The sequence below is a fragment of the Diachasmimorpha longicaudata genome, chromosome 11 (genome assembly GCF_034640455.1).
Source record: "Diachasmimorpha longicaudata isolate KC_UGA_2023 chromosome 11, iyDiaLong2, whole genome shotgun sequence".
Classification (NCBI taxonomy): Eukaryota; Metazoa; Arthropoda; class Insecta; order Hymenoptera; family Braconidae; genus Diachasmimorpha; species Diachasmimorpha longicaudata.
In genome coordinates, this window is record NC_087235.1 from 4,284,820 (window position 1) to 4,300,410 (window position 15,591).

At 38.6% G+C, this 15,591-nt stretch overlaps 1 protein-coding gene across 4 annotated transcripts in view; it reads right to left on the bottom strand.

Moving 5' to 3' along the window:
* Positions 1 to 15,591, bottom strand: part of LOC135167395 (43 kDa receptor-associated protein of the synapse homolog) — a 124,342-nt gene that overhangs the window by 4,313 nt on the left and 104,438 nt on the right. For 3 of the 4 annotated variants that reach the window (XM_064130551.1, XM_064130552.1, XM_064130553.1), the window contains 4 exons: positions 12,368 to 12,584; positions 4,659 to 4,810; positions 1,664 to 1,810; positions 25 to 184 (listed from right to left, as the gene is read on the bottom strand). In XM_064130551.1, coding sequence (XP_063986621.1) covers positions 25 to 184; positions 1,664 to 1,810; positions 4,659 to 4,810; positions 12,368 to 12,584 — 676 coding nt within the window. The remainder of the gene's footprint in view (positions 1 to 24; positions 185 to 1,663; positions 1,811 to 4,658; positions 4,811 to 12,367; positions 12,585 to 15,591) is intronic. The other variant, XM_064130554.1, reaches the window with a different exon arrangement.

Consider the following 15,591-nt stretch of genomic DNA (forward strand, 5'->3'; position numbering starts at 1 on the left):
GATTTTCATGGATTATGTGGGTACCTGAAGTTCCAATGAGGGGTCTTGAATTGAATGAGCAATTTTGTGAGCTCTCTGAAAAGCTTCCAGCGCTTTGCAGAATGCAGCCAGCTCCAGGTGAACCCGGCCCACCGTCAAATGCACTAATCCAGCGGTTGCACACTGATCGCACTCGTTGTAAAGGCTGAGGAGAAATAATAATAAAGTTGTAATGGTTGAGCAGGTTTATAAATTACGAAAAATTGAGAAACAAAAAATATTAATTTCGTGTGAAGTGTAATTTGTAAAACCGTTCCTGTTCATAATTTTTTAACAACTTTTTTCATGCAGTTCTGCTCACTAAATCGTTGATTAAAAATCGTTCAATCTATAGTCTGACCTCCAACAAATTGTTAAAGATCCTCGGACATCCTTAAAAACGCCTGTCAAGTGATAACAATGACGACGATAATTTTTGACAAAATAATTCTTTATTTGCTGAACTTTTCTCTCTTGTCGTCGATGAACACAACGTTCGGGAATGTTCGATAATTTTTATTAAGATTCCGGTGTATCAGTATTGAATATAGTGGAGGTACCGGTTTTTTCTTAACTTTCTTTTGTGAAGCGAAATAGGAGGTACTAAAAAGGCTCTTATGAGAATGACGGACATAAACAAAAAGTGCCTCGGTCTGAAGGGCTGAGGGATATGTATGTAAGTCGAGATTGAGTAGAGGTATACTGCGAGGAACACAATCTCTGCAGTGCGCCTATAAAAGGGACATTCCATCAAATGGATCTGGTTTAAAAAACGAATCGCCTGTTGATAATTGTTAAGATAAAATGGATTTTGTTTCACTTAAGAATACGAAAGTTTCAAAGAGTAATGGCTCTGCTTCCGAAGAGGAAATATATAACTTGGCGAATCATTCACGGGAGAATTATTCGTCTCTCAAATGATTGTGCCTTTTCAGAGTGAAATATTTTCCGTAAAGTAAATGGAGAAATTTTTCTGCTCCAATTACATTACAACGAGAATTTATCATGCTACAGTTTAGAGAGAAATAAGTTTTTTTCCATTTTGCTCTGATGAATAAATAATGAAACGAACTGCTGAGGCTTCCGGAAACCCTCACTTTTCGCGTCAGTTTTCTGGTACATCGATCGCTTATAAATAATTTTTAAAAGCTCTAGAATTTTTCTTTAAATACTAGTTTTTAATTTTTATGTGGACTTTCTTATCGAATGAAATTATCAATCGCAATTTAAGTCTGACCATTGATGATTTTTATCACTGAAATTTTCCAGTATAGATTCTCCATAATTATTAATGTCCTTGAAAATTTGTGTTCTCTAACCATTAACGACAACCTCATTAAATTTCGATATTGCAACTCATAGTCAAGAATTTCCAAGAATCAGAGATGAATTTCTGAAAATCGCTGATATGTTCCAGGAAATAAAAACGTTTTTTTGCGAGTTGAAATAGAATCTTTGAAGTTAAAAGACTTGAGCGACAAAAATAAATGTTTCGACTAATGGAATATCTTCATAGCCTTCTGTGTTACATCCCAATTCCCCTCCCCAGAAGGTACTCCCCCTCCGAGCTTTCGCGATTCACAAGAGAGTAAATTTCAAAGTAAAATTTATTCCATTTCACCACATAATTACTGCATTTATTTACCTGTGTCTTGCATATGCAAGTGCTCTATCAAGTGCACCAAGTCTCTCATGTGCCCTTGCCAAATTCAAATAAGCCTCTGCTCTCATATTCGGTGAGTCCAGCTCCTCTGATATACACAACTGTCTGTGGGCGTAATCTATGCTGTCCCTGGAAATGATAAAATCACCGAATGAGGACATTTAATTACCGAAAAGACGTGTTGTACTACTCATTTTATCATACAAATAGAAACAGTGAGATGTCGCTTCTCGTATACTAATGTCAGCAGTTGCATCTCAGCTGACTGACAAGAATTCTCTTGTGTCTCGTTATGGAGTAGCTGCTCCACAAAAGCCCCAAGTCATGATATTCGGATTACGAGGACTGAGTGGGTTGGGTTATCACATCCTGCTTTACACTGCGGATATGCACCAGTCATACCCACTAGGTTTGGATAAATTATGCGCTCACTGTTTTGCATTGTGTGCGAATGACTGGTGTTGCACTAATGAAACTCAACACCGCATGAGATTTTGGAGACAAACTCTAACCATCCCAGGATTACACAGTGTTAGTCATTAGTGCGATTGGATTTGCATTGAATTTAGGGTTTTTCACTCGGTGAAATTTATTTCTTCATTCTCTGGAGATCTACTGTAGGTGAGAGAAGAAAGTACTGAATTTTCCACAAACGCAGATATAATTAAATTTTATCAAGCTATTTGCTCTTCAATTACTGTCAACCTCTCGGTCATTGCCACTAACCCAGATTCTGACACCCTCAAGGGCCTCTTCCCTTTTTTCTTGGTCTTATCCCTCGCCCAGAGGTCATGAAGGATTTTTAACTAAACTTTAGGTAAAAAATCCTATGGGTTTTTATGTTTTTTTTAAATTAGGTATTTTTCTATGATGTCAAAATTTTATCGTATAAATTTATAGGTCTCTTGCCTAGTCATTTGGAATTTCACGTCTTCACCAGGAATGTTTGGGATTTTGGTTGCCAGAAAAGGCACCTAAAGCCGCTTCTACCCGGCATTTCAAATATTCCACTAGAATTCACTGAAGTTAGTACCCAGTGGTTTGGGCAACCATTTCCCCAAAATAACGATGCAACTCCTGTTGTCTCATATTCTCGATATTTACATTTTTCATCCCTCATTGACATGGATTAAATCGCCATTTGGCTGTTCCCTGGGGATTGAATATGTGTAGCTCTGGAAAGTAAATAAAAATCCCGAGGGAAAATGGAAAAAAATTGAGGGAAGGGATTGAACGCTGATTTCCACTGAGGTTATTGGAAATGTAAACATAACCAGAGCAAGTGGGTTATCACCTTGGCAAACATAAACTCTAAATGTTCTCGGGGGAGTTACGGGTGAAGTCTCAAATCGATCGTCAGAGTTGCACTCAAAGTCTTCATTTCCTGGTCGAGTGTTTAGCGATGTTTCAATCATCAATTTTATGGATTGAGTTTGGGAGAATATTTTATTGACAAAACAATAGGGTCTGAACGGATAAAGTCAGTCAGAATTAGACGTAAAATTTATCGAGTGGCAAAACTGAAAATTTTTAACAGCCACAGAGCCACAGGAAATTTCTCTAGCGTTTATCACATGTACATGAGGTTCTGTTGCATAATTTTTACTGAATACTGTTTTGACTGGCAGATTACGGCACGTAATTTTCGCTGAATTTTCCTCTTCGTGCATTGATGAATCAGTTAACTGAAGACTTTCCATCCTTGACCGAACAAAAATAATGAATAAAAATTAGACCTCTAGGGGGTGAATCCTAGAACGAAATGACATTCTAATTTTTCTAATTCTTCTGTTAAAACAAACCCTCGTCCCTCTCTTCGTCCCTTCGAGGTCCAATTCGTCCCTAAAATTTTTTTTCTGAGAGTATCCACTTTCCTCCTCCTCATCCTCATCCTCACCAAAGTACAAATTCTCCATGCAGGGGTGTTGAAAAAAGTTTTTTGTATCCGTAAATTCAAAAAACAATTTTCCCCCGTTTCCCTTCAGAAATGAGATTCGAAGGGATTCCCATTGGATTCTCCTCCATTCCGAGGCGGAATGCACGAAGTGTACAAAGCCTGTGTGGCATTTAAACAGAACGCCGGAAGGCGGTAGATGCTGGCACCAGATCGTAGAGGGACCAGTGGAGGCTATTTGCTGGCTTGCAGATACCCCATACCAACCCCCTCAACAAGCCACCCACCGTTTTCCCCGGGTACACTTGACTGGGTCAGTACTACAGTGGGTGAATCTCTCGACACGGGTATTTGCCGATCGGCATCCCTCTGTGGTCACCAATGCTCGCGTTTCTCAATTCAATTCAAACACTGAAATCCTTCTTTACAATCAGATTTAACATCCCTTCGTGGTAAAACTCATTTGGGCCTTCCAATAAGTGAGCTCCCCTTCGGAGTATTAATCTTACGACGATGCAAATAGCTCGGGAAGTTGGCGCGGTGGATGGGGCGAGAAAATACTGAGAATCAGGAAATATATTGAACTTTATGCTGCACCGGAGTCTGGGGGGATGGGGGTGCGCTTTAAAATATGCATGGACATTGGATGTGTGCATGCGAGGGAAGAGAGATGTGCTCGACAGAGCGGAAGGGACTGACTTTGCACGGGATATGCGGTGAAATGAAGCTCAGCTCCATCACAATCATCTTTTTTTTTATTGATATGTGCAAATTTATGCACATTCTGGGGGATAAAAAAGTGCGTGCGTTAAATATTAATGTGGGAGGCGAATGAGAATTCTGGAGAGTCGCGAATGAGCAATTATACGATGCAAATTTTTCCGGTGGTGGTTGCGGATTTTTTTTTTTTCATTTTTGGAGGAAGATTGAGAAAGCTGAAAAATCGACGCTAATATTATTTTTATGCGGAGGGAAATTTTCGAGGGAAATTACCGGACATAAGCGAGTTTGTTCCCTTTGTTATGTTCGAAAAGGAAAATTATTTTCCTGTGGATCAGGGGAAATCGGAGCGTTACGTCTTACCTGTATTTTCCCCAGTCCATGTAGGCTTGGTAGAGGTAGCCGAGGAGGGTAAACTTGTCATCGCGGTGTCTTATGGATTTCAGGGCACCTCGCCACTTCCTCACGGCTGCCTGCTGCTTGTGGGCACGGTAGAGCTTCAGGCCCTGCTCCACCTAAAATCATAATGAGCCATTTACTCAAACGATTTTTTTTAATTCAATTATTTATTTTTTCAGTATTGCAAGCGTTTTCGTTGCCTTCGATCCAGGTATGCCCCTAGACGGATAAAAAAATTCGGTAAAAATTGCGCGCGTTTCGGTATCCGCCAGTCAAAATAGTATTCGGTAAACATGACGGGATAGTTACGCACTTTTTAGTGAACTTTCAGGAAAAGAATGGAACGTTCAGTGAAAAGATGCGTAAGAGTTCTGTAATTTTTACAGAATATTCAGAGAAATTAGTGAGATTTTTATTTAATTTTTGCAAGTTTCAGGTTCGTAATTTGATAAAGACATATTGGCAATATTACCCCGAGTCCTCCTGACGCAATAATTAATCAGGTCGCGTTCTTTCACTCTTCAACTCCCCGGAATCGGCATGAAAAGACTATAATCATTAGGGCGATACCGAGAAATAATAAATTAGTGAATCGTTTCTCGATATGGACCTCTCCTTGTCTCTTTTTGTCTCTCTTCATCGACTTGGGGGAGTGTAGAATGAAAAATAAAAAGAGTGGGGAAAAAATATGAACGAGAGAGATAAAAAAAGAGGGAATACCTGGAGAGACTGACGGGCTTTATAGGGGTAAATATTTGCCCACTGATCGACAAATGTGGGGCACTACCGGGCTTTATCGGCGTTCTAAAAATATTTGTATCGACTCGGCTATTTTTTTTTTGTGCATTTTTTCTCGGATTTTCCGCAGCGGATAAAGTGCGGTGAAAATGGTGTATGTGGATTTCAATATTTCCAGTGTTTTTGCAAGGCAATTCCATTTGGGTGGAGCGTTCCCATTTGCATGTCAGAGACACTGTTTCGTTCTTCAATTTTTTTTGTTCAATATTTTCACCTGAGAATTTTTTTTTCCTTTGAGAAGTTGAATCAGGATAAATTACACCATAAATTCTTACGAATGCTCTTGCATTCTGCTCTTTTCGCTCATGTTCAACGTCAGATTAAGTTGTACTCGTGAGTTGCAGTGGACATTAACGAGAATTGCATTATCAAGTGACTGTCAGTCAGCAACAGGAACGAAAATCTTGAGGTTGAAATTTGCAACCTCCACCTGATTTTCCCAAGACCGCACCAAGTGGAAGGCCATTTTATCGATTTAACCCTGAACTTTGTGCTCGAGTAGATCCACGTGCCGTGAGGCATTTAATAAATATATAACGAGGGGTAGGACAGTCACAAAGAGCTGACGAAACACTCGAGAGACTGGAACACAAATTGGAATAAAAATTCCGTATTTTATTCCTCATTTAGTTCGTCTCACTGTGAATATAAAGAATTCAAGGCTCCACTTGGATTGAATTAAAACGAGGTGAATTGGATTTAATTTATTCCGTGAATCTACCAGGGAGTAATTCAATTGAATACTGGGGGTTGGAGATGTGTCTGAGGTAGCTTGGAACACTGGAAAATTTTCATAGCTGGGTAGGAAGGGGAGGGGGCCAACGTACTAAGTGAAAATCAATGCCACCAGCTACTGTCTCGATAAGTTTCCCAACAAGATGATAAAGATTGATACTCTCGCCAAGTCGCGTCATCCTACTTATCAATTTATTCATGAAAACCAGTCGAGGGGAATGGAGAATGTGATTTAATGTTCGTCAATATTTCGATCAGCGGGGAGTTCTTGATGCTGTGGTAACTTTGGTATTTAGTATCGGATTGTGAATGGAAAGAGAGAAAAGTGACTTTGGTCTCGAGTTTTTCACTCATTTTAAAGTCAAAGAAAAAATGAGAGAGAAAAAATTTTTACTGTTGTAAAAAAATAGTTTTCTGGTGATTATTCCAAATGATTGAGAGATCTTAATATTTTTTTTAATGGAACACTCGCCAGGGTATCCGACTGATGCAAATGTTTATTTAAAAAATTACGGAGAGTATGGAAAATAGTGAGGGAGAATTTAATTTTCGTGAATATTTTGAGGGATTTAGGGGAGAGATTAATGCTGGGGACAGTTTTGAATTTACAATGAGCCCCAACTGATGAATCGATGCATTAATTTATGAATTATGAATATTTAAATAAAAATTCATAAGTATCAATTTTTATAGAGCAGTGCTCCCCTAAGCCTCTGAATAGCACGATAAATATTGAGCGAAAGGATCGTCGTGCCATTAATTTTTTTAAGTAAAAAAAATTTGATTTTTAAACGATGAAGAATAAGGTCTGACTAAGTTCGTCACACTTCCCCTTAATTCTTCGTCAATATTATTCTCCTACGTACAGCTTAACGTTGTTATCTCCACTGAAATTACCTCTTGGTTTACTGCTGGGAGATATATTTTCCAGTGTATTGCATTCAAAATTTAATCAACTTTTTTACCCCATCAGATGCTAACTTTACCGGCGATCGATATGCCTTCCCATTGTCCCCGCGGGATGAAAGGGAAAAGAAAATGAAAAAATAATAGATCGAGGAAGAGAAAGGTTTCGTGTCAGTAAAAAAAATTTCCAAGGATGTCAAGCGCTGAGGGGATTTTTTTTCACCCTTCCGCATTATCCGCTCGGTTTTTTCTATCTCCAACGATTTATCAGCCTTCGATGAAGGCGGATGCAGCATTAAAACCATAATCATCCCCTCCACAAGAAAGTTCAGTACAAATTACCGAAAAATTTGATCTTTCTAAATTAAGTAATTCAGAAAAAAATTATCAACGGATTAACATTTTTACATAATTTTTACGTAAAGTCAGAAAAAAATTATACGAAAGCAACTGAATATTTCCAGAACCGACGAAATATTTTCTCGAATGTTATATGACTATACAGGTTCATTTGCCGGAAAGAAATTTTAGGTAAATTACTCCCCCCCCCCCCAATCTAATTTTTCCAACAAAAGTTGACCTAAAAAATATTTGATTGCACGTTTAGCCCTCTAGAGGTTTAATATTTACCCAAAATTTCTTTCCGTATGGTAATTTTCGTCGGAACGACCGATTGTTGGATGAATTTTTATTAAATTTTTCCCTCTGTGAGGGATTTAAAATATTTTGCAAAGCGTATTCCGTATTTTTAGATATACGACCCAATGGATTTCGTATCACATTTTCATCTGAAAAGCTCAAGGGAATATATTTTTATTCAAATATTCTACGATCTCTCTGTATTTTTTTCCTTGCCCAATCGCCTTATTCAATACCCGATCGATTCTGTTGAATTAGGAGAAGAAAGAAGTGCACCAGCTGTAAATATCGCCGAGGTTTGCATTTTACGAGAGGAAACCGATACTGTATAACTCTTCGATGACAGAAATATTGCGATAAATCTCACTCTGAATTCATTTTTTTTATCGACGATAAGGGGATTATGAGTTCATAATCACAGCATCAAATCCAATTAATTCAAATATTTATTTATTTTTCTGGAATATTGTTGTAAATATATGATTGTTACGCTGTTAGAAAATGACTCCTGAGCTTTTCTAGAAGCGGAGAAGGCGGAGGGGGCGGTGGGGAGGATAAATATTTTGGTGTTGAAATAATCTCTTGTGCCTGCACAAGAGATTCACGAGTTATTTTCTATTTTTTGCGATTATTATCAGTTATTGAAAAATAAAATTGTTTAGTAACTGGAATTTTCTTTTATTTTTCAGGACAGGGGGAGGTAGGAGTGCATCAACTGTAAATAAAGGTATAGTTTGTATTTTCGACTAGAAAATCAATGCTCTAATTCTCCAATGACATGAATATTGCCGTAAATTCTCAGGAGAATTTATTTCTCTGCGATAAGAAGCTTAAGCATTTGTAATCAAAGTTCCAATTCCGTTTGATTTATGTCGTTATTTATTCTCCCGTGATGCATTCGCTAAAATACTGTTGTCAACCCCCGAGGGGTGAGCATCTGGTCAGACGATATATAAGAGGAAATGGAAGTAGTAATTTTCGGGAAAATTTGGAGTCAACAGAGGAAAACGTAAAATTTCAAATTTCATAAATTTAATAGCAAATATTTAAATATTATCAAACTGAGAAACGAGTAATTTCCTGGTTTTCAATTGGACTTGTCGATATTTTACGTCGAGTGCCCCTGGAATTTGGAGTTTTTTCGCGTTTGTTTAGATTTTTTTCTGCAAAAAAAACCGGAGGATCGCGCTGAACATGAATTTCCACGCCCTCTAATCAATACTGATTGGTAATTCAATAGCACACGTTGGTAACAATTACCGTACCTTCCTAGCATCAAATAACCGAATCCTCATATCCGTTAATGGCTTCAAAAGGAGAAACTCATAATATAACGCTCGGACGACAGAAATATCGCGCTAAATTTCCTTCTGAATTAACTCATTGGCTGGGAAATTATAGCCGTAATGTAACTGATTTATACCGTCATTACCTTTCTCGTGAAAGAGTCGGCGGAACGCAATTGTTAGGCATCAAGGGGCGAGCCCCTGTGTTTGGTCAGACGATATATGAGGGCGAATCGAGCAAGTAATTTCGCCCGAATTTGAGGGGACCAGTAATGAAATATCAAAAAATTCTATTAAAATGTGCAATTCCATAATTCCTCTCCCCCAATCGCTTCCACGGTCCCCAAAATTGATGGCCACACGAAGAAAAAAAATTACTTCTGCCAAATATCCATTTACTTCAGAGAAATATTTATCTCTTCAAATTTGTATTTCTCTGATCTAATCACTGCCCAGGGGGACTGGGTTAGATTTAAATTACGATAATCATATTACTCTAGAAGAAGAGTATTTCCTATGCGACCTTGAATGAACTCTACTAATAATTATTTCGTTTTTTTTAATTTATGATTTTCATGAGGGAAGAATTCCCATGAATTATTTAATGCCCAGAATTATTGCAAGGAGTTCACTCAAAGTTATAAATAAATATTTCCCTGAAGTAAATGGATATTTGGCAAAAATAATTTTTTTCTCACTGCGTCCTTGAAAATTCATTTATTTTCTAACAGTCTAGACCACCAAAAAATCTCCCACTTCCTCGGTCTTATCTGTGTGCCCTCAACAATTTCTTAAATAATATTCTTTGATCATATTTAATCCATAATAATGCAATCCTGTACCTCCCCAGTGACAGAATTATTCCGATAAATTCTCTCCTGAATTTATTTTTCCTCCGATAAGGAGCTAAAAGGTTCGCAATCACAGTTCCAATTTCAATTGATTTATGTCCTTATTTATTTTCCCATGATGGAGTTGATGCAATACAATTGTTAGGCGTCAAGGGACAAAGCCCTGTGTCTAGTCAGACGATATATGAGGACGAGTGGAAGGAGCAATTTCGTGAGAATTGAGGGAACTACGTCGCAATCCAGTCTCTAGCTGCTTTATTCATTTGCCTTCGCTCCCTTTATCCGTGGTTGTCCTCAAATGTTGGATAAAGGCGGTTGAGGAGAATGATAGAAACATCCCATTGGCCGAAATCCCTCGGAAAATCCCCAACAATCGTTTCTCTCTTCCACCTGAACAAGGCAGAACACCGAGGGGAAGTGCAAGTGATGGAGAAATTAAGAAATATATTGCTGACGAGGTGTCGGATTTGGGGGGAATATATGGGGAACAATATTTACGGGGGTAGTATATTAATGGATTAGGTGGCTTGCGAATAGAGTTGAGGAGAGAGTCTATAATAATTATATCATACTATATTATATTTAAAAAAAATTGGAAAAAAATTTGATTACATGAAAAGAAATTTTAGATGAAAATAAAACCTCCAGGGGGGGGGGGTGGATCTAAAAAGTGGTTGATTGGCATTTCGCCCCACGTTTCACCCTCTAGAGATCTAATTTTTATTTAAAATTTCTTATCGTGTAGAATTAACTCTAGAAAAATGGAGAGAATTTTTCAAGAAAATGGTTTCCATTCATCAACCATTTTTACATCTTATTTTAACAACTGTCAGGAAATGTAATGTAGAATTTTTTTACAAACTCTCGTACACGACATTTTCATTCTTTTGCTCCAGAGGAGTTCATATTTCTGGTTGTAATTTCATCTCCACTCCCAATTATACTGATGAAGAATCACATTACATCAAACAACATCATCCCACTGAGTTTAATTCAACCTAAAATCTTCTCATCTTCCATTCACCCCATGCGATTTTTTATTTTCCCTCCTTTACCCTGTATTCATCCACTCTTTTCTGGGGATAAAACTGAGAGGCTGTGACTGGTGAAAAGCTTTGCCCTGTAGTAATTTCTCTCTTCCCCTTCTCGACATCTAGAAACTACCTCAGGGATTGGCGGTGAGAGACAAAGCAAGACCGGAGGAGTGTGCAGAGTAGGAACTTAAGGTTGTTCTTGTGTAAAATATTTACTCGACAATTTTCGTTAAATTGTTACCATGAATAGCTAAAAAAGGGACCCTAAAAATGATCACATTCCATTTGAGATTGTCCATTTACATCTTAAGATAGTTTTTTAAATTTGGGAAAGCTTTCCGCGGTGAATAAGGAGAGAACAATTCTTTAAAAATTAAGAGCCTGCTCAGGAATTCTCAGGAAAAAGTCCAAAATCTTCCGTAATTTTTACTGAATACCATCAGGTGTCTCAAAATATTTTTCGTTTTTAAATGTTGAATACAATTCAAAAACGAAAATCATTCCGAGAAACCCTTTATTTTGACTGACAAATCACGAAATCGGCCCGTAATTTAAAAAAAAAAATTCTCTCCCTAAAAGGGAGTGTCACGTATTACAATTTCTGTAAAATCAACTGCGCAATATTTTTTGAACTGGAAAACTATTGAGACTACACCCAAAAAAAAATTAAATCGTGAAATGGTTCCAATGTCATAATTAAACGAAAGAATTGTCGAGAAATTGACGAACTGACACATTTCTAAACGGTAAAACGATCGTGACAGAGAGTCATGAAGGTAAATATCGAACTGTAACATAAACGGGGGCCGAGGGGGGGGGGAAGGAGGAGCAGGAGTACCGACGAACTTGGCTCAATTGTTTTACAGGTAATGTGTGGGTGGCTAACACAATTGCCACCTCTGGCCTCTGCTCGGATCGATGCTAATAACTCTTCACGCTGGGTCAGCATACACAAGATGAAGATATCTCTGTCAGTACTAGAACTCGTGTTATTCCAAACAAAAATACTAGGGCACGAGATGTCAAGGACATAAACTGCGGAAAGGAGTGGCTTAATATAACCGAGTTCAGAAGTTGTTTATCATTTTCACCTGAATTGTTCAGGGGTAAATGGGACAGAAGTTTTCGTTTGCACGATCGGAGGCTTAAATAGACTTGACATTGACAGTAATTTCAGGAAAAACGAGAATGAGATTATCGGGGACGTTTCTATTTCCGATAATAGACAGAATATGTCGTGGTAAAGGCGGCAATTTTTATCGTGTGGTAATTTACCAGAAGTTCAAGAATTTCGTGGAATGAAAATTCCCAGAAGTTCACAAAATTGTGGTAAATACATTTTTTTAATTTGGCGGGCAGTGGAGTGCAATTTGGGCGGGAAAAATGATGAAATGTCATCTAATCAATCAAGGTCAATAGCTGACCTTTCTCCTGGCGAGTTGCTGATCGAGCCTGTGCCTGCACCCGATGAGGCACTCCCAAATTCCAATGCCCGATCGATTGTTGTGATACTGAGATGTCGCATCGCCATTTTGGTATCTGTAGTCCTCCTCTGCGAATTCGTAAACGTCCAACGGATGTCTGGAGCCATCCGGGCTGCCCAGAAGAGCAGTAGCAGACAGCTGATGGCTTCCAGAGCCCCTGGAAAAACCGGGAGAGGAAAAAAAAATATGAAAATTGGAAAGCCAATGATCATTATCGAGTGTCAGTGGAGAAAAGAGTGGAAACAAAAGCCCCTATCGCCCAGTAATTGGTGTTATTGACATTCACCAGTTGTACAACATCCCCCAGAGTCAAATCAATCTGGCCTTTTCAATCTCTCAAGTGACGTTCTCCATTCACACGTCTGTTCTCCCATGTTGAACTCAAAATTCTGGTGTACCGGGTATTCATAGTTGTGTTGATCAATAGCACCCGGGACTTATCACAACATTTCATCGTAATAAAGGAATGAGAGAAATGGAGAGGGATGACTGGAGAACGCTTCACTGGACTCATATTAGAGGGTGTACGCTCGAGTGCTTTCAAATTGTGAAAAATTGGTTTCAGGAGTTGGGCTCTTTGGGGGGGGGGGGGGAGAGTGAGGGTTCACCATTAGACGCCACGATATTCCGCCTCTGTGAAGTTTAATTTCACCGATGTTCATTTACTTCGCTCAATTTTATCGATTGGATGATGCCAGGGGAGTTTATAGACGATTGATGGAGGCGGACTATTTTTGTGGCGAAGGGTGAAGAATTTTTAGCCCTAAAAACTGGGAGAGAGATGGATGTTACGTGGGAATGAATAATTGAGAAGTGTAAGGTACCGTAGGGTAATTGCGTACTCAGAAAATTGAAGGACAGATCGCCAATGGAGACAATGGCTATTACTTCCGAATAGAAACTTCTTCTTTGTTGTATTACTCAAAATTCAAAATTATCTGCGTCGAAAAGCGGTAAATTATGCGTGAGTGGGAGAAAACAGCTTCGTCGGACGGACAAAAAAATGCAAAATCATTCCGCCATTGGAGGTATATTTATTCGACCCCTTCGCCACATGAGATAAAATATTCTTTAGAAAATGTACCGCACGGATTTTTTTTTGCGCAGGAAGTTGTTTTCCTCGGAGATGAGACCTGATTCATCAAAATTCTACGTTATTGGAGTTTCATCTGTTAGATGATGCTTGACAAAATTCATCGGCAATTGCGGTGGGGGGAGTGCTTTTATCACGAGGGTGGAGATTTTTTTTTGTTAGGAAGCAAGACAAATGGGATGTTCGATGGATTGTAGGGATGGAAACGTAAGAAATGAAGGAAATCGTAGAAAAATGACGTATTCACGATATTATGAGATGGATGGACATCAGACGGTAGGGGAAATCAACCCCTATTCCGCGGTTACTTTGAATCTATTTATTATTGAGTCTATTTTATTGCTTTCTGTCGAGAATGGAGGACTCGATTTTAGATTATTTATTCTGAGAAAAGGCAGACTCCTGCTGATTGAGGGAAAATGCCCCCTATCAAAGTGATAAACTTCGACCAAAAATGCTACGTCATTTGAACGTTTGAGTTATTTCATGTTCTAGACAAAAAATGCTGAAATATTTCGGACAAAAGGTCGACTACGTGAACCAGGAATTGATCGCTTCAAATCCTGGCATGCGGGGGATATCAAGAAAAGGGCGGAGGAAAATTCCTTTCACACGAAATGAAAATATGGTAAATTCATTCTTTTAAAATTATTCATTGTCTTAAGAGCGTTGTGACACGTAATTTCTACGGCTTTTTACTACTGATTTTTCTTGACTTTCTCTCTGTCTCTGCCTTGAAATTGCATTCATCATTCGCCGGTTGTTTATTTGCTTCTTTACGGTTAATTAATTAGACGAGAGAGGCGCGTTATACATAATTCATGGAGTTATGACAAGGGGGTTATTTTTATGACAAGGGTGGAAGCATTTTCGCTGGCAATGAGCATAACGACCTCGTGGGGGGGATGATAGGGGCGGAATATACGAGAGGAAAAAATTGAAAAAATACTATTAACAATTAAAGCGATCGCTGTTTTTTCCGACATCCGGAGATAAATTTTTTCTAACAATTTTAGGACGGGGGCAAACAGTTGAGTTCCCTCCGGGTAATTCCACGTTAAATTAAATACTTCTCACGTCTGTCATCACACGAAAATTATCACTTCTTCAGTTCGAAAATATTTTGATTGTCGACATCACGATTTTTATTCGGATGATCACATTGCTGTACACACAAACATCACAATCGTCTCCTTCGTTTATGACGTCGTTTGCATTACACATATCCCGGTTACCCTGTGTTATATTCCATTTTACGACGTCTCGCATTTGATCCATCGAGTTACCTACTCCACCGTGCACATCATGAACAAACACGTTATAATCCAACGCGATGTGTTTTCCCCCAGGAGACGTTAAAAATAATATAAGACGTGTTTGAATGGATGGGCGGGGAGGGGTGGGAATGAAAAATTGTTTACATCTCAAGTGTTCATTGTGCAGTTCGGGTTGAGTGGTGTAAAACATCCTTGAGCCATCGCTGGTTGAGTCAACCTCGGTTTGGATTTATGTTGTGTACGTCTTCTTTGCATCACATTGTGTTACGCCCTGTTTTCGTTGGGCGTCCATCGCTTAACGTCGAGGGTGTGCACAAAGGGAGGCGGAGATAGACTGGCAAGAGAATGGGGAAATTTCTGGGTGAATAGGGCTCAGTGTGAAAATGGGATTCATTTTATTTTTTCAACGCTTTTGTGAATATTAAATGGGAAAGGGTGATCATTGTTGTTGGAGAAAATTCATGGAACTCTCGAGGGAAATTTCATCGATATACGGTACCAAATATATATCTGAATGGGGTATGTATTATACTGGAATAAAGCGTGTGTGTGAATCTGAATTAAAAATAGATTCATATTTCATTTTTGGATTAATTTTGCTCAGTTCGCGGATATTTTTTTATGTGGGGAAACGCGAGAATCTGCCAGTCAAAACAATATTCACATATAATACCACAAGTGGTTCAAAATTATCGAATATTTCCCGATAGATTCGTTGCAAACAAATGAAGGAGTCAAGTTTTTCAGGCTAAAAAATCACGAGTGCGAAGCACGAGTGATTTTTCCTGAAAAAC